This window comes from Bacillus rossius, chromosome 10 (genome assembly GCF_032445375.1).
Source record: "Bacillus rossius redtenbacheri isolate Brsri chromosome 10, Brsri_v3, whole genome shotgun sequence".
Classification (NCBI taxonomy): Eukaryota; Metazoa; Arthropoda; class Insecta; order Phasmatodea; family Bacillidae; genus Bacillus; species Bacillus rossius.
In genome coordinates, this window is record NC_086337.1 from 10,274,603 (window position 1) to 10,295,151 (window position 20,549).

At 37.9% G+C, this 20,549-nt stretch overlaps 1 protein-coding gene across 1 annotated transcript in view; it reads right to left on the reverse strand.

The window, feature by feature from the left end:
* Nucleotides 1-20,549, reverse strand: part of LOC134535773 (mothers against decapentaplegic homolog 4) — a 193,658-nt gene that overhangs the window by 106,764 nt on the left and 66,345 nt on the right. The window contains exon 2 of the mRNA XM_063375025.1: nt 9,902-10,047. Coding sequence (XP_063231095.1) covers nt 9,902-10,047 — 146 coding nt within the window. The remainder of the gene's footprint in view (nt 1-9,901; nt 10,048-20,549) is intronic.

Consider the following 20,549-nt stretch of genomic DNA (forward strand, 5'->3'; position numbering starts at 1 on the left):
TAAGATCTGTATTCTTCGCAGAAGGAAGGAATTACATCAGTTCATGTCTTTGTAGTCGACGTAATGAAAACTAAGACCTACATTCTTCGCAAAAGGAAGTATAGACAACAGTTCCTGAGGCCGAAGTTGACAAGACTAAACCAAAAGTTGTAATAATTTGCAGAAGAAAGGACCGGCATCAGTTTCTGAGTCTGAAGTCGACAATACCAAAACTATGATCTGTATTCATCACAGATAGAAGAAATGACATCGGTTCTTGAGGTCACAATGACGAGAATAAAACTAAAATCTGTATACTTCGCAGAAGGAAGAAACGATATCAGTTTCTAAGGTCGTAGTCGAAAACACTAAAACTAGATCAACATTCTTTTAGGAAGAAAGTATAGACTATAGTTCCAAGGCCGAAGTTAACGAGAATCAAACAAAAGATAAACTTTGCAGAAGAAACAAAAGACATCGGTTCCTGAGGCTGAAGTCATTGATACAAAAACAAGGTTTGAACTCTAAGCAGAAAGAAAGAATAACATAAGTTCCTGAGGTCGTAGTTGTCGAAACGAAACCAAAGATCTGCATTCTTCGCACAAGGAAGTATAGATAACAGTTTCTGAGACCGAAGTTGACGAGACTAAACCAAGAGTTGTAATATTTTCAGAAGAAAGGAACTACATCTGTTCCGGAAGCCGAAGTCGACCAAACAAATTATATGTGTTCTTCGCAGAAGGAAGGAATGACGTAGGTTCCTGAGGTCTTAGTCGACAAGATTAAAACTATGATCTGCATTCTTCGCAAGAGGGAGTATAGACACCGGTTCCTGAGGTCGAAAATGATGAGAATAAACCAAGAATTGTAATGTTTGCAGAAGAAATGAACTACATCAGTTCCTGAGGCCGAAGTATACGAGGCTAAACAAAGCGTTCTAATAATTTGCAAAAGAAATGAATGGGATTAGTAGCTGAGCCCGATGTCAACGATACCAAAATTATAATCTGTATTCATCGCAAAAGTAAGGAATAACAACAGTTCCAGAGGACGGGGTTAACAAGAAAAAAACCAAGAGTTGTAATCCTTACAGATGAAAGGAAAGAATTTAATACCTGAGGCAGATGGCTATGAGACCAAAACTAACAGCATATTCTACGTAGAAGGAAGGAATAACAGGAGACGAGACTAAAACTAAGATCTGCATTCTTCGCAGAATGAAGTGCAGACAACATTTCCTTAGGCCGAAGTTGACGAGACTAAACCAAGAGTTGTAATAATTTGCAGAAGAAACGAACGACATCAGTTCCTGAGGTCATAGTCGATGAACCCAAAACTAAGTTCTGTATACTTCACAGAAGAAAGGAATGACATAAGTTCCTTAGTTAGGTTGTAGTCAACTTGACAAGCTAGATTTGCATTCTCCGCAAAAGGGCCGAATTTGTAGACACTAAACGAGGGTTGTAATTATTGCAGAAGAAAGAAAAGACATATGTTTCTGAGGCAGAAGACGACGATACCAAAACTTTTATCTGTATTCTTTGCAGAATGAAGAAATTACATCAGTTTCTGGGGTTGTAGTCGAAAAGACTAAAACTATATCGGCATTCTTCGAGGAAGAAAGTATAGATTACAGTTCCTAAGGCTGAAGTTGATGAGAATAAAGCAAGAGTTGTAATAATTTGCAGAATAAACGAACGACATCAGTCCCTGAGGCCATAGTCAACGAACCCAAAACTAAGTTCTGTATTCTTCGCAGAAGAAAGGTATGACATCAGTTTCAAAGAAACTAACACTATGATCAGCATTCTTCAAGGTAGAAATTATAGCCTACAGTTCGTAAGGCCGACACTGACGAAAATAAAACGAGAGTTGTAATCTTTGTGGAAGAAAGGAATGACATCAGTACATAAGGTGAATAGAGATGAGACCAAAACTAACAGCTGTATTCTTCACAGAAGGAAGGCGACATCAGTTCCGGAGGCCGGAGCAGACAGGGGTAGCTGTGCAGAATGCAGTGCGATGCTTTTTCCCATAGCTGATTTCTACTTCCCCAAGACACCTGGACGTGCCGTGACTATCAAGACACCGATTCAATATCTGAATAGGATTCATAATGATCAAGATAACTAGTTTATTCATGGTACTGAAACAGAATTCTAGTTTTCAAAACTATTTAGTATCCCAGACATTCCCGAGTTGATTTAAAATTAATTTTTCAATGTTAAAATAGTTATTGTCAGGATTATTTGACAATCTTTAATAATTACAATGAATTGGAAGGTTACCAATTATTGAATTTTAATATTAAATATGACTTAACTTTTGCTCTGACTTGTAGATGAACAACTTGTAACGGTTCGTTACTTACAAAAATAAAAAGATTTAAAGCGTTGATTGTAGTTTTGTTTTATTCTTCCCAATTAGAATGCAAAGACGAATCCAAACACTTTCAAAAGAGGTTACTCACTCATTCCACATACATCTGCCCGTCGAAAAATGCCCGCAGTTCGCGTGATGAGAATTAACAAAAAAAATAGCGTAGATTAAGTCCTTCAGTAATGTTTTACTGCAAGTACACGAAGATGGTGTGACCTCGAACAGGGCCCCACCCAGCGAAAACGAATTTCGCCACGAGCCAAAACGCCTACGAAGGTGGCCGTAATTTCTAATTATGCCCGAACGAAATATAACAAATAATTAGGTTAATTTAAGAATAGGCCTGGCTCCGACCACCAACGTGAAATTATCTCTTCAAAATACTTCTACATCATCTGCGAGAAGCCACCGAACGCGACCTACTGGTGCAGCGATCGACGGACGACTACTACTGAACTCATGACACGTCTCCTCCACGCAGGGAGTAGACGTCACATGACCTCACCGACCAATCACACGCACTCTTCATTCACGCTTACTAATACAAGCCAATCACAGAACAAGTTACAATACATGAAAAAACCTTGTACATACAGAACTCAGGGCTTCCCCTGATCTATCTCTTTTCAATTTCACATCGAAATCGGGGACTCCCATTCTCGTTCTCTCTCCCACACTGTGAGAGAGCAGTTATCACTCAGTTCCCACGCAGGGGGGAAATTACCGTCTTTATCTCGGTTGGCGGGGAAGCACTGTTTCTTTCTCACTTACACTTACAGGCCTCTTATGCCTCTCTCTCTATCCATGAATCATTCCACACGTTAATGAACACTACAAACAGCAATTATAATACAAATTACTTTACAAAATTAAACTTATTGAGAAAAACCTGAAAAAGTAGGGCTAAAAAGGTAAAATTCTAGTACAACGGCTCATTTGTGAATAATTACATAAAAAATAGTAATGATTAAAAATGTCTGTTAAAATACAAGGTACCTTCTTAAAACACATAGCAAGGAAAAAACATCAATCCTAAAATATATAACAAACTGTAAAATATCATTAGAAAGATTTTTTTTAAATATTTACATGCATAAAAATAGTATAAAAGAAAAATATTTATTTAGGAGGGCAGGGTTCTTGCAATGTTACAAACTTATAGTAATCATCCAGAGCTTACTCTCTACTTAAACTGAAAACGAACTAGTTGTGGTGAATTTGAACTTTTAATTGAATGTAAAGTATTACTTTATACAATTAATAACATAATTTATTCAGATAGTTTCACTGAAATATTGAACTATTTTAATTTACAGTGGAATCCGTTTATAATGACATCGTAGGGAATTGACAAACACGTCATAATAAGCGGACGTCATACAAAGCGTTTTGAGAAAAAAAAAAACCTTTTTTTAGGTGAATACTTATGTATTTTAATAGAGAAACTTAGGTAATAAACACGTGTACAAACATGATACATATGTACATATTTTTCATTTTTAAATTAAGAAATCTGTAATTTTTGTCTGCTTTTGTTTTTTTCATTTTATTGTAATAACAGTCTCTAATACTATTGTGTATAGAAGACATCGCCATGGTCAAATTACTATCATTTTCAATATTGCTATGAACAAATCGTGATAATAATTCTGCAGCCTTTAATGCCTCTTCTGCGGTAGGTAATGGTGCTTCCTAGACTTCCTCTTTCCTTTCCCCATCACTTTCGAGATGTTCCCTAGCATTGTATCACGTGATTTAACGCCACTTCCGAATCCAATGGTAAATAAAAAAAAAATGTACGTGGGAATTGTTCATTATTTGCAATTCAAAAATAAAAATGGGAGGGGATACACTTGATGCTACGTCAATGCAAGCTGATCAATAAACAAAAAAACGTATTGCCAACTACAACCTACCAAACAAAAATTCCCTGATTTTGGAAAAAATTCCCTGATTTTTCCCTGATTATTCCCTGATTACAATATTCCCTGATTTTTCAAGGTTTTCCAGGTTTTCCAGGGTCGGTAGACACCCTGACTATTATATTAAATAGGTTAAGGTGGGCTTTCCAAAAGTAGCTTTTAAATTTAGTACTTTAACTAAACTATTTTTTTATTAATTTTTTTTTTTTGTTATTTTCCATTTTTCCATAATAAAGAGCAATAAACAAAAAGAAATATGAAAGATTATTTAAAATATATTTAGAAATATTAATACCAAGTAGAACCGCCTAACCGAAGTGCAAGGGAATATACTATTTTATGGAGCCAATTGAACATTCCAATTAAAAATCACTTTCATTCAAAAAGTTATAGTTAGAATAATCTGTTCGTCAAAGTAATTAACATATTTGAATTAATGAGTGCAAATAAAAGTAAATTATCAATTAAATTGTAGATTTCATTTTACTCCTTCTTTGTATCCATACAAAATAGTGATAATTCCATACAAAATACTGATAATTCAATAAAAATGATTCAATTTTATTCATAAAAGTATGCAATCATTTCATCAATGTTTTGATATGAAGTCACGTTAAACTATCGTCCGTATACCGACTTTACAGACAACCAATTTTTTTCTCTGTGCCACTCTTATTTGCTGCTACCATGACAGTTATTCTGTCTTTCGACAACTTGCCTTCACTACAATTCTCACCTTTAAATTTCAAAGTTTTGTCCGGCATTAATTTGTAAAACAGTCCAGTTTCATCAGCACTAAAAATCTCATCATCAGAAAATTGTTTCCATAGATTCGGCCACACAGACGTCAACCAGTTTGTTGTTGAATTTTGATCAACAGACGAAGATTCACCGACAATTTTTCCCGCCACAATGTTATGTCGAACTTTAAAACGACTGATCCAGCTTGCAGAACAATTGAAGTCGAGAATACCAAAACGTGTGGCAAAAATATTTGCCTTTTCCTGTAGCATAGGGCTGCTGATTTTAAAACACTGAATTAATGCTTGATCAACATTTTCTTGTCACGATTTTTGAAGCCTCTTCGGTTTCAAAACATTTGAATTGAACAATTGCTTAATCCACTTCGAGTTTTTGAAAATCATTGAGATTTTCGAATGACCCCTACCAAATTCCTTTGTCAGAGAAGAGTTTGATTCTTCATTTTCTAATCTGCATATAATTGCACCTTTCTCCTCAATCGTAAATGCTTTACGGCGTTGAGATGACATTTTTTCCACAGGATATCACAAACAATAATGCGTGACCTTCAAGTGTCAATTACTCACTGAGGTTCAAAACAAAAACAAGCCATGTGCCACGTCATCAGGAATTAACGAACATTGCCGAAGGTGTAAAGAATCATGTCAATCATTATAACCGGACATAATTTATTAAAAATGGGTCACAATAAGCGACATGTCACTGTAAGCAAAGTCATTATATCCGCCTTATTTACAAAGAATTTTATATGAAAACCAAATTTTATTGTGTTATTACGTCATAATAGGTGGTTCGTTAATATAGGCGAAGTCATAATAAACGGATTCTACTGTATTAAAGATTTAATCACTGTCCATAACTGTTGGATTAATTTGTACTCACATGATCTGCAAATGATTTGGCTTAAATTCACAGTATGTAAATGTTATTATATAAAAATGCAAGGATATTTTTTAAGTCTACGATGATCATGTGGGACATGTTTGATTAAAAATATATAATGGAGTTCAAATTATTAAAGATTTGATATGATTCCTAGAAGCACATAAAATGGCATCCAAGAATAAATATTGACTACATTACATTACTGGTGGTATTATGTAATAAGCATAGCTCCCCACAGAATTAACAATTTTAGGAGGGCTACATGGTAGGGAATAGCGGTTCCTATTCTCAAATACACAGACCACCGATGATAGTACACCTACAGCAGAGAGGACAATTAATGGCCTCTCGGTTATTTGTACCGTGTCTTCGAGCGACAACTGGATTTTATATCAGTGGCATGGGACATATGAGAAAATATAGCTTCCAGGCAATGAGTTGCCAGAAACTGTGTCAATTTGATCTAATTATGAACAATGTGAAAATTTTTGTTAAAGTGTAATAAATCTTCCAATTTCACTACAAATTATTTTATTTGAAACAGAACATCACTCTACATTCATTAATATTCATTATCTGTATTGATCTATGACCTACAGTGCCTCATCATTTTACAAGTGTTTATGAATGATGTACTTCAGACTACAGCTAGCTAGAAGGTCTGGATTGTAACAGAGAATACACCGTGGCTGCACAACTAGTAAACTAAAGGATTTATAATCAATCCAGATTGTTTACTAAACGCATACCAAATTTCATATATAATTTTCAGCATATAAAAATGCAAAACTAATGTGAAAATATAACTGAGTAGTCATAGGATTACAACTTAAGAAAATAAAATATTCATATTATAAAAAATTAAAGAAGAGGTGCTATGTAGAAGGCACTTCCAAAATTATGTATTAGCAACCAAAAAAATTAACTTTTAGTATTTTCGTATCATTACAACATTAACCACTTTAAAAAGTGTTATCTTTGGACCATGGATGTTTGGATTTCAAAACAATATCCAGCAGTATAAAAAAAAAGATTATTTTTACATATCTATGCATTTATACGTATCCTCTGTTTTGTTCCTACCTAAGCCTCCTAATAAATATCTACATTCAATTATTCATATGCTCCTGGCATCTTAAGAAAATTCACAGTTCAATTTATTTTGCATTTTTTATTCATGCTTCTTTAACATAATGTTCCTAAAATTCTATCATAATTTTCCTTTATAGTTTTAGTCTTCCCTTGGGTATTTTTTTATTAAGTCCTCTACAGGCCACTTGGCACAGCCCGCCCATTTTACGACCGGACGCTGTGTCAGCTGTAGGGTCTGATAATCTACGGAGTGTCATGCTTTAGGCACTTGCCTAATGACAGCCCTGTGTTGCGTTCCCTACTGATGCTACGTAGCGTTTCCGCGAGCATGTCCCAGGTGGTAACAGACCGCTTGTGTAGCACCTCTTTCACGCCTGTGACACTTTCTCTACCACCCTCTACCTTTCTCGTAGTCTGTCAGTTTGGCCCACTATGACTCCACCCCCTTCCCAGACCCTCACATTGCTCCCCCGCCCCAATCCTTTGACATATCAGGGACCTACTCCCTGATCTGTAATGCCAGTATCACATGACCTCTGCTGCCCAAGTTGTTGGAACTGATTAGTCTTACCCTATGCCTACTGCAGCACCCTGAATGCCATACATCAACCCCTTTAGCCAGTAAGTAAGGGCTTCTTTACCCCTGTTTTAACTCACTAACCCCCTCCAAGAAGTCCCTGTGTAACCTGGCGGAAGTTTAGGCCAACTATTTGATATTGTCTGTATTTTGAAAGGTTTCATCAAAAAAAAATTAGTTGTAGGCCATTCTTTCTTCTGGCAATGTAATGATTAAGTGTGATTATTATTATTTTTTTCCCCACCTTTTCTTTGGATTAACTGTGCTCATTCGCAACAATAATGTAGCTGTAGGAATTTTTTTTTTTTTACTCTCCAGGCTGCTTTATGCTTTTCTTTGCGGCTTCTGGAAAAGAACGTACAGCAGGCGAAGAAGTCTGTGGCGTTCTGAAGTACCGAGATGCCAGCGTCAATAGAGCCAGTCAGCCGGCCGTGCGGTAGGTGAGGGAGCACATGGCATTTGGAAGTGTCCAGATGCCAGGGTCCGCAGTGTGAGAGGTGAGACACTTCCATACTTCTGTCTCTGCAGAGCTCTCTTGCTATAGCCCGTCCCACTCTTAGATTGCAGTACACGGCTTATGGTGCGCGCTGTTGCCAAATCTCTAACACATTACGAATTTCAGGAGATGCGTGTCTGTAATTCGGATCGAACAAGAAGCATTTTAAGAAATCATATCGTAATTTATAATATTTTATACTATTACACATATAAATTTGTAATAATGCCACTTTTATGTAAATTTCAAATAAAAACTACCTATTGTAGACGAAAATTTCTTATAGTTTTCTTTTATGTTCTAAAAATCCCATATATGTGTGTGTGTGTCACATTTTCATGGACCCGATAAATGCCGTATTATTGGACAAGTCATGTCCAAAATGATAAATAAAATACGGTAATGGAAATTCTCGGTCGAGTAATTTATGGGAAAAATCCGAAACAATTAGTTCGAAACTGGGGAAGATTTTTTGAAAAACAGAAAAATAGCATAATATGAATAATATTGATTCCGTTTTAACGTATGATAACTCGGAGTACCTAATGCCGAAAAATGTTTTCTAAATAAATTTTTGATACGACCAGCCATAACTACATGGGTTCGAAAAAAATTTTCACCGGACAAAAAAAACGTAACTGCCTTAGTAGACACCTTATCAAATCTGTTTAATATGTTTGTAAATATCATAATTATTTTCCAAAACTTTGTCTAAAACAATGTTTGATAAGATGCTTGGTGTTGAGAAGGATAGAAAAATAATTCATGATCGCTATTAAATTCCTTCGTATTTCATACATTTTACATATTATGTTCAAGAATCGATTAAAATATTTTTGTTGACTAAGGAAGCCATGTATTTGAAATTGCTTGTAGGACAGAACCCCACTTATCTAAACACACGACCCTGTTTCCTCTTACGACGGCAGCGCGCGCTCTTGTACTGATAAGACACATCTTTAACAGCTATTTCCACGGAAACTGTAGAAGCAATTGAGATGGAGCTGCTTTTAAAAACTAATTCAATTCATTGTGAACATTTTTCACGCTTTCGTCTCCCATCTATCTTTAATAGAAAAAAATTTTTCCGCTGGTCAACTTTTTGATGTGTCAGTTTGTGAGAAAATGCATTTCAATATATTAAAAAAATTATTCAAGTGAAACCTGTACAGTTTTTGTCTTAACATTTGTTCGGTGGCGTCCTAAGGCATTAATTTATTAATAAAAAAATCTGAATTAAATACACATGTAGGTTTGTTTTATTTGATGTGAAACATATCGGAATGCTTCAAAACAGTTCGCAGCGAATAAGTTACGTTTTTTTAATTTTTTTGGACACTTAAAATAGTGTTAAGTATTCAAAATTAGCATTGCCTGATGCGTATTTCGATGCTATACAATATGAAAAATAAATTGGTCCAAAAATTAAAATTTTAATTTCGTTTGATATTTGGCAACAACGCACAAAGAAACAAGGACAGTGCTAACGGCAATCGGCGTGTGTTAGAGAGAGAGAGAATGCACCCATTTACTTCCACACTGCAATCTAAGAGTGGGATGCTCTATAGCTCCACTCACACCATGCAAGAAGTTGCTGATTCATCTACAGTTTTAAAGGTTGCTTCGCAGTGTCGCAGTGTTCCAATTTATCCATTTTCTTGATTAAATGATAATCTTATCCCAATTTTTAACACAGAAATTATAATATATATTTTATGTTAGCTCATTTTGCATATAAAAATAATAACTTTCTCATAAACAAAGCCACACAATGCTACTTTCTTAACATAACTTAACTTATCAAATTACCTTCAATTTTTTGACCAGACTCTCGATTGCTCGCTTTGCGAAACCCTCCGACTCTCCTCCCTGACGGTGGCACATGAGGCTGTGGACGATGCTCAAACAAGCGTCCGCTGACGTCGGGGCCTGGGCGATGGTGGTCATCTCGCCAACTGCAACAGATAGCCCTCTCTACTTTGCAGCCGGCACGTCAACATTATAAAACATTGTATCTGTTTGTAAATCTTCCAAAAGAAGGTGACTGCTTCCAGTATTTGGCAACCAAATTTCTGAAAATATCTTTTGTAAAACTGAAAGAAGGGGTCTTTATGGGACTGCAGATCAGATAATTAATGAAAGACAGTATGTTCGAAAATAGAAAATTCAATGAATCCTGTATAAAAAAGGCCTGGTTTTTTTTTAGAGAAGTTGTGGCAAACATTTTAGGTAATAAAAAACATTCAGAGTACAAAAGAATGGTTAAAGAAATGTTGGAGGACTTCATGAAATTAGGATGTAACATGTGTGTGAAAATACACTTCTTACATTCACATATTGATTTTTTTTTTCCCTGCAAATCTCGATGATGTCAGTGAAGAACAAGGAGAACATTTTCACCAGGACATAATGGACATGGAAACAAGATACCAGGGAAGGTGGGATGTAAAGATGATGGCGGACTACTGCTTCATGCTCAAAAGAGATGGCAGTGCTGAATGAAGACAATAGAGGAAGAGAAGTTTTAACCCACGTTAGACAGATCTTGAAATGAAATCAACGAAGACGATAAATTAAATTGTCAGATACTGTTGTGTTTTCGTAGCAGTCATAGAATTTTTAAGTGAGTATAAAATATTGTGCACTGTAATGCAAGTACATTGCAATTTCATACTGGGTTATAAAATATATGACTTTTAAATGAAACTCAAATAAATTGTTTACTGTCCAAAAACTTTGTTTACTTAAAGGGTTTAATTTATCCCTAGTCTGGGAAGTGTTTTGGGATGCTAAATAGCGCATAACTTCATAATACTTTGTTTATAATAAAGATTGTAACAAAGAAGTTAGACAATAATAATAATGTAAATGAATTATTAAAAGAGAAACCATTCAAAAATATTGAGAGAAAATTGGTGAAAACCAACTTGATTTTAAGTTTTCAGCAATTTCTCTCTTGCAATGTAACATTTTTAATGGTTTCAGTTTTAATAATTCATTTACATTATTAACTAAATTATGTGCCACAATCATCATTATAAACAAAGTATTAAAAAAGTTATGTGCAATTTAGCATCCGAAAACACTTGTTCAGGCCAGAGGTGTCTAACTGCACCTTTAAAAAAAAACTTGAAATTGAATACAATAAAATCCTTACATGATACAGAAAAACAAAAATCATATTTGACATAAGCATAAAAAATACTTCTAAAATCACCTTACAGTCTCAAAACATTGTTCCAAAAATTTTAAAATGTCGGATAGCGCAATTGATCTGTAATAAAACTTGCTATGAACACAAAGACACATAGACATATTGAACGTACAGACAATTTTCAAAGTGTTTGTAACAATGTCGAGGACAGTTGCAGTATTATATATTGTGACATTCAAAACTTAACAGTTAAGTCTGGGTGAAAGTGTATCTCTGAGTTGTAGTTCAACACATCAAGGACCCTGCCACAAAAACACAGTTTGCTCTGGCAGATTTGCCTGGCACATTCTCTGTAGTAGCTTGCCACTCCTCCACTCGACACTCCTTCCTCCTCTGCCCCAGTGGCAGTCACGATCTTCCCACCCTCGGACCAGAGCAGAGGTCCAGGTGCTTTTGCAAAGTGCTCCAGTGGCAGTCACGATCTTCCCACCCTCGGACCAGAGCAGAGGTCCAGGTGCTTTTGAAAAGTGCTCCAGTGGCAGTCACGATCTTCCCACCCTCGGACCAGAGCGGAGGTCCAGGTGCTTTTGCAAAGTGCTCCAGTGGCAGTCACGATCTTCCCACCCTCGGACCAGAGCGGAGGTCCAGGTGCTTTTGCAAAGTGCTCCAGTGGCAGTCACGATCTTCCCACCCTCGGACCAGAGCGGAGGTCCAGGTGCTTTTGCAAAGTGCTCCAGTGGCAGTCACGATCTTCCCACCCTCGGACCAGAGCGGAGGTCCAGGTGCTTTCGCAAAGTGCTCCAGTGGCAGTCACGATCTTCCCAACCTCGGACCAGAGCGGAGGTCCAGGTGCTTTTGCAAAGTGCTCCAGTGGCAGTCACGATCTTCCCAACCTCGGACCAGAGCGGAGGTCCAGGTGCTTTTGCAAAGTGCTCCAGTGGCAGTCACGATCTTCCCACCCTCGGACCAGAGCGGAGGTCCAGGTGCTTTTGCAAAGTGCTCCAGTGGCAGTCACGATCTTCCCAACCTCGGACCAGAGCGGAGGTCCAGGTGCTTTTGCAATGTGCTCCAGTGGCAGTCACGATCTTCCCACCCTCGGACCAGAGCGGAGGTCCAGGTGCTTTTGCAAAGTGCTCCAGTGGCAGTAACGATCTTCCCACCCTCGAACCAGAGCGGAGGTCCAGGTGCTTTTGCAAAGTGCTCCAGTGGCAGTCACGATCTTCCCACCCTCGGACCAGAGCGGAGGTCCAGGTGCTTTTGCAAAGTGCTCCAGTGGCAGTCACGATCTTCCCACCCTGGGACCAGAGCGGAGGTCCAGGTGCTTTTGCAAAGTGCTCCAGTGGCAGTCACGATCTTCCCAACCTCGGACCAGAGCGGAGGTCCAGGTGCTTTTGCAAAGTGCTCCAGTGGCAGTCACGATCTTCCCAACCTCGGACCAGAGCGGAGGTCCAGGTGCTTTTGCAAAGTGCTCCAGTGGCAGTCACGATCTTCCCACCCTCGGACCAGAGCGGAGGTCCAGGTGCTTTTGCAAAGTGCTCCAGTGGCAGTCACGATCTTCCCAACCTCGGACCAGAGCGGAGGTCCAGGTGCTTTTGCAAAGTGCTCCAGTGGCAGTCACGATCTTCCCACCCTCGGACCAGAGCGGAGGTCCAGGTGCTTTTGCAAAGTGCTCCAGTGGCAGTCACGATCTTCCCACCCTCGGACCAGAGCGGAGGTCCAGGTGCTTTTGCAAAGTGCTCCAGTGGCAGTCACGATCTTCCCAACCTCGGACCAGAGCGGAGGTTCAGGTGCTTTTGCAAAGTGCTCCAGTGACAGTCACGATCTTCCCAACCTCGGACCAGAGCGGAGGTCCAGGTGCTTTTGCAAAGTGCTGTTCGGTTGATCCTCCATCTGATGGGGCAAGGGCGTGATGCACAAATTGTGGAATAGCTTCACGTATTCATTAGCTTATTCATTGTAGATTCTATTTGGGCTGCCCTGTATGAATTATGTACATTTCGGCAATGATCTGCAATTTTCTTCGTGGGATAGTTTTAGCCATCTTAAGCACCTATTTCCTGATTGTCTCTACAGAGCACTTTGACTGTGTAGCCTGTTGCATAATTCAGTAAATGGCCAGTTGTTTTAATTCAGTAAATGGCCAGTTATTTCTTGTTTTTGTGTTCGCCGTGCTATTTTACGAGGCAGTTGCTTATTGGTGTTAGCAATTTACTCCTAATGTTCTCATTTTGATTTTTTATGATCTAGTGTGTTTATCATACAGTGTCTTCAAAAATTCTAAAAAGTCTTGAACACCTGAATTATTTGTCATTGAAGTTTGATTTTGTAGGGTTATGGAACTGTTTAGTTGGCAATGATTGCTGTAATGTCTGTATTGCCTACATTACTAAGCTCTAGTGTACAGCCCCTGCCTTACATTTTGACTGGTTTGATAACTGCAAGTCATTTGTTGTCTGAGTATTTTAAAAACCTAGCATTCATGTATGTGGCTGCATTTTGTAACTAACTGAATATTCAAGTAATTACTTAGTAATCTATTACTAGCCTATATGGTACATCTGCATCCAATAAGAATTTTAAATGTGTATTTGTTAATGAATTTTGGCACTATATATAATGTGACTATTATCCAGCATGTTTTGGAGTTAAATGAAATATATGTCACTGAAACAAGAAGAAAATTAATTAGTTAGTGATATGATTTTCATATATTTCTTGAAAATTTAATGAAAAATTTTAATCTTTTTGGCCCAAACTTTTTATTGTCTTATTGTTTTCATGCTTGCAAATCTATATTGAGAAATTATTTGCATTTACAGATTGGCTAATTCATTTTACACTTCAAAGTATCTTAACAAAAAAACAGAGAAAATTAGTGCCCAATCACAAGTGTATCAATAAATCAATCATTAAAAAAAATGCCAAATTTTACTAAACCTATGCATTAAAATATTTGTTATAAATCATTTTTTTACGAATCTAAAATATCTTTATCCTCATCACGATTCTCATCACGATTCTCATGTATGGATATTGTTCATGACGTCAACTGTGGATGGTGAGGTCTCAACTGTCAGACCTCAAAAGTTTCAGTTTACCAACTATGTTCCGACAGATAGTTTCTCAAACTGCACTGCCACTCCCACCTATCTGAGAGAGGTGACTGCACAATTGTAGCAGTGGCTTGACAGGTACACACTAGAGCTTGCACAACAAAGTTTAGTTCGCTAACATTCATAGGTTACTGTAATGCCTACTGTTTTTTATGATTATAGCAAGTGCCACTAAATCTGGCACTAAATGTTGGCTAATGGTAGTTCAGTGACATAACTAAACAAACAAAAAATTACATTGACATCTAAAATAAATACTACATAATTTGCTAAAGCAGAAATGAAATATATATAAGTGGTTTTTACCTGTAAACGAGTTGTTATTAAATTGGTTTGGCTACATTACAACATATTGTTCACCATATTATATACCACAATATATTATATAGGATTATTTACATTCTAAAACAAACAAAACAAGTCCATGTACGCTACCAACTACTAAGATTAATTACTAGTACAATAGAAATTAAATTAAATATCTTTGTTTTCATATGTGTATTAGACTTTTGTCACTGTTAGTTGTTACCTATTGTGGGGGAACTTCCTTACTACTTGATAGGCTCCACTTGGGTCGCCAATTAACTATGTAGAGCTACTGTAGGAGTTTAGGCCCCACTTGGAGTGCCAAGTTAGTCTGTGGGGAAACTTCCTTACTACTCAAAGCCCCACACACTAAAAAAAACGTTGGGCTGAATTAAAACTGTGTAATAAATTTTATTTCTTAAATGTGTGACTCTCCACTGGTAGTGTTGATATTATGTAGGTCACAGTTAGGTGTTATTTGACTGGTTATAAACATACATCAATATACACTGGAGTAGGTGAAATTACAAATGACACAACACAACACTTTGAATATTAAATATAGAATTATTTTATTCCCAATGTAAAAACGATTTAAAAGATTTCAATCTTATTAATATATTTAATTTAATTGCTATTCATATTTCAACAACAACCTAACTTAACATTGACATCATAGGAATTCAATAAAAGTTCAATTACCAGGAGTTATGTTGCGCACATTTAAATATTTTTCAAAAGTCTTTATTTGGGTTCGTTGGCACTACACAGTTTTTATTTATTGTTTTTAGGGAACTTAAAATCAATTTACCTCGGCTAGTTAGGTTCAAAAATCATCGGCAGAGCTCAGAGCCTCTCATCTATAGGACCACTGAGTCTGTTAATAAATGTGTAAATTCGTAAAATTTATCTCCAAGTATTATTTAAATCATCTATAAAGTCAATTTAATTCATGAAATCAATGTTTATATTACGTTTCGGCGACGATGCGACATAAAAACGGGAGTTGCGTGGTTCGTGCATAAGATGGAGACACAAAAATCTGGGCACTTTTATTACTCACGTTATTCACTCCTATATTATTTATCTTTTTAGATAAATCCTATTTCCATATTCTGAACTCCCTAATGGTTCATAATTATCATCCTCTATCCGGGATGCCTGATGCTAAATAGCTAATTTTCAGGATTTAAAATCGCCGACGTCAAAAAGTTGCCGCTCATTCAGCTGGCCATTAAGAACTCTCTTTCTTACTAGTTTCTCAAATAAACCAGTAAGACTCAACTTTTAAATGGTGGCCCGTGATTGGCCAAAAGAACCAATTCTGTTACTTAATTTCTTACCGAAAACGTAAACTCCGAACGCAACAATTGCGCGGATAACAAAATTTCACTTATAATTTAAATATATAAATATTAAAATAATAATTTACATAATAAATAAACGGCGTTAATTTTACCGTTTACAGATTCCAAGTCCATTAGTCCTTAGAGGGGTATCAACAATACATCGTTCAAATAGTCCGGTAAAAATCCAAAGAATCACTTTTCCATAGACATACATAACAAAATATTGCCGTTTCTGAAAATAAATAATATTATACATAGAGCAAACAAAATAAAATAAATCGTAAATAATAATAAATAAATAAACTGTCAAAACAAACATGTTGCAGTACACTATGTGCTAAATTTTTAATATTTGTGTAAATTTTTCTTTCATTTATTCTAATGTTTCTTTATTTCGTATGGGTTGTCAAAACTGATATATTCAAAATTAAATAAAAGAGCTTGAATCCTTGGAGGTAAAACAGTAAAACTGATGCTGAGGTAGAAGATTATGTAGGTGGTTTTTATTCTGACTGGATTCTGATAAGCTCGGTAACAATGAAGGGCTTTCATGTTGAAGAAAAATGTGTGGTGTGACAAACTAAAAATGAGTGCTGCCATTTAATTCTTATAGTGTGTGCTGTTACTATTTTCATAATGCACAGAAAGTTATGACTTATTTAATGATATTATTATTTATAAAATCTTATTATTTTGATTGTTATTATTATTATTAGGAAATTTTATTATTTAATTTGTATATTGTTCGCCCGCAAAAGTTATTTAAATATATTTTATTAATTATGTATATCTACGAGAGCTATGCTCTATGACCTGAAATGGACTTATATGGACAGCCAATTGAGTATACCCCTCTAAGGACTAATGAACTTAACGAATAAACGATGATTTTATTCGGGGTATTACTTAAAGAAATTTTCATTGTTGGAAATTTTCGTTTTAAATTTACTGCATTTTTGTGTTTTCAATTGTATTAATAAGTGTTATTTACGGTATTTATATTGTAAATTACGCTAACCGATTTTGGTTTCGGCCAATGAGAGGCCGTGTTTTAGATGTGAGGCGTCTAGAACGTATTAATTAAGAGGTTGGTTGTATGAAGGCGTCTGATGCCGACGCAAAGGCGCGAGGCCTATTTTAAATTTGAAATATAGCTAGCTAGATTATGCCATCCGACACTCAGGATGAGCTTAAACGACGTATAAATAAATAATGTGTAAGATTATAAGGGCATATTCTGACGGATATGTTATTAGGAGTGAAAATCTGTAAGTAAAGATCTTGCATTTTGTATCGCCCATAGACATACCCAGCTGTATGTAATTTCGTCGTAAATAACTCCGATTTGACTACAAACTGATTAGTTTTCACGTAAAAGGTGTCAATTATCCTGAACTACGTCATGAATTATTAGTTCCAAGATTTAAATTATTATTTTATTTTGTGATACCCAGAGGTGAAATGGGAGTACAAGTTTCGTGTCTCTACCATATAAACTGAGTTAAGCCAAGGCAAATACGAACCCAAATATAAACATAAACAGTAATCATACTAATTATTAATTGTGCTATGATTTCAAACATTTTCTGGTATGTAAGAATGCGTCCGTAAAAACATCATTTGATTTATTTTCTGAACATACACTAACGAACTTTTGTGAACGATTCATGTGTGCTACGTATTTTCCTGATGTTTTAATTTACATAAGCGCATATCCACGAGTCATGTTCAGTATCGTTAGGATTGTTTTTCTGTGATTTTTTTTTATCTAATTATATTAATATTGATTTTTATCTCTACACATATGTTAGTTGTCCCTGATGAATAGCAATTTTTTATTATTAATAAAAACCTGAATTCTATCCCTATGTGTTGATATATGTTACCTAGCTACCTGTGTTTAAGAGTGTGTGTTTTATGATAAATAACATTTTTTTTTGCATGTTTCTAAGGGTCAGAGTACAAGAGCATAACAGTACCATTGACACATATATATATGTCTATATATATATTTTGAAAAATAGTGACAGCCAGTGTATATCGTCCCGACAACACACACACAACAAAAGGGTCTATATATAAATAAACGAGTACTATTAATGGTACTGGCACCAGCAGTAAGAACACACCGAAGAAGTTTAGCAGCAGTATAGTATAGAAAGTGGCGCACATAAACGTGGGGCCCGAGTGTGTTGACACTGAGTTGTCGCACCTTAATTCAAGTTGTCATTTGATCCTGCATTGTGTATCTAATCCATTATAATAACATGGCACACAACCACCCCACATACTCGCTCAGGAGTAGGCGTGACAGTATGTGTGAAGACTGCGATAACACAGGGAATTCAGTAAGTGACACGGCGACATCATCAGCAGGGGGTTCACCAGGGAACACTTGTGTGGAGGGGCCTAGTGATCACTCTACCACCGTGACTGAGAGGTTAGGGCGGCCCATGTCACCAGCAACAGGGGAGCAGGAGGAAAGAGAGGCCACTGTCCCTAACATCACACCATTGCCAGATAATACTTCTACATCACCTGTGACACTGGAAGCACTCATGCAATTATTACGGCAGAGTAATACTCAACTAAATGCGAAATTAGAACAGAACAATACTCAAATGGAGCAGCATAATGCATCCCTAAATGCAAAATTAGAACAGAACAATACTCAAATGGGGAGGCTTACGACTGAGTTGGGAGCGCTGAGGGATCAGACCAACTCAGGATTAAAGAGCCTGGAACACAGCATTGAGGTTAGGCTGGCCCAGCAACACGAACAGGTCCAGCAGATATCTGAGCAGGTATCACAGAACAGTAGTCGTGTGGACAGTCTGGAGACTCATGTAACATCCATACGAAACATGATCTCAAATGAACACCAGGGACAAGCTAGTGCTAGGGAGGAGGTGCGAGGACATCTCCAGTATCTCGAACATAGACTGGAGGACATGGAGGTGGCTACTGCCACACTACGAGATAGAATCGAGCACCTTAGATTACACCCCAGTCCCAGGAGTGAGTCAGCTGACCGCCAAGCTCATGTACCGTCACACACAGCCCCTGTGTCAACTGTACCGACTGCCCCAGTAGACAGGCAACCGTACCCCAGTGAGATGTACACAATTCCACTGCTACCCATCCACAATCATCCTACCGTTCAAATGGATCTCCCCAGAGAAACCCCTGTATTGAGCCCATCCAACATTGATGCGGCCACGCTCATGCACCATCCAGCTAAGCATTGGGCAGAAGCTATGCCCACGTTTGCTGGCATAGCTACAGAGAACCCCATCCGTTTTTTGAAAAGATTTGAGGAATACACCTCAACCTTTCATTTGAGAGATACAGAGATACTGAAGTGTCTCAACAGCGCCCTGAAAGGACCGGCATTTTACTGGTGGGAGATGCTGAGTGCATCAACGCATAGTTACGCCCAGTTCCAGTCCCTGTTCCACAACCAGTATTGGAACATCCGAATACAGAGTCACCTCCGTGCACAGCTTCACACGGAGAAGTATGACCCAAGGAAGTGCGCGTCCTTGGAAGCACATCTATCAGCAATGTTTGAGAAGACACGCTACTTGGATCAGCCCATGACGGATGATGAATTCATCGCGGCCATCCTCACGCAGCTCCCACTCAAGTATCAGAAGCAGTTATCAGGCCTGCCATACCGTGATGTGACAGAGTTCCGCGAGCGCCTTCTCAATTATGATAAACTTGAGAAAATGGACAGAGCACCCAATACCAAGGAGGAGAGTGAGAGGGTTCCACAGCCCCACCGACAACAGCCCATCCACCACTACTGGCAGAATCGCGAGGGAAAACCCAAGGAGCTCAGACAGGCAGCGGTGAACACGATGAACTGGCAGCCAAGAGGAGGAGGACCTAGCCGGAACAATCAATACCAGACAGGCTACAGAAAGACCCCCTATCACAAGAGGAAGACGTGGTGGTCCAACTCCAGGAATTACCACAGCAATGACGAAGCAAACCACCGCCGGAGGCAGGGGGACTACCGAGACAACAAGCGAAGATCATTCTCGCCAGAGTCACGGCCACCCAGGGAGTCAGCAGACCGCCGCCGGAGAGCATCGTCAGAAGACGAGCTGGAGTACTGCAAGAAGTACCGCCGTACCGACGAGCCCCGCTACAACGGCAAACTTGAGGACTACCGCCCGCCATACCACTATGCCCCCAGGACTCACGAGACGAGTGGCGGCCATGCCCAGAACAGCCACCTTTCGTACAACCGAAACACACAGATGACAACATTCCCACCACCATTTGCTGCACCGTCTACATCTCAGCAGACGACGTACTACAACCAGGGACCAGCAAATTAGGTGGCAGCAGAATTTAAAGCTGCTGTGTCTGAAGCAGCAGGGAACCGACAGTGGAATCGTCAAGAAGGAGCCAGATCACCAGCTCCAGGTGGACGTGCCAACACTGGCACGTTAAACTATTAAGGATCTCTGTACGATCAACCCTGAATTTATACCCCATTGTGACAAGGAGCCCGAAAGGACAAG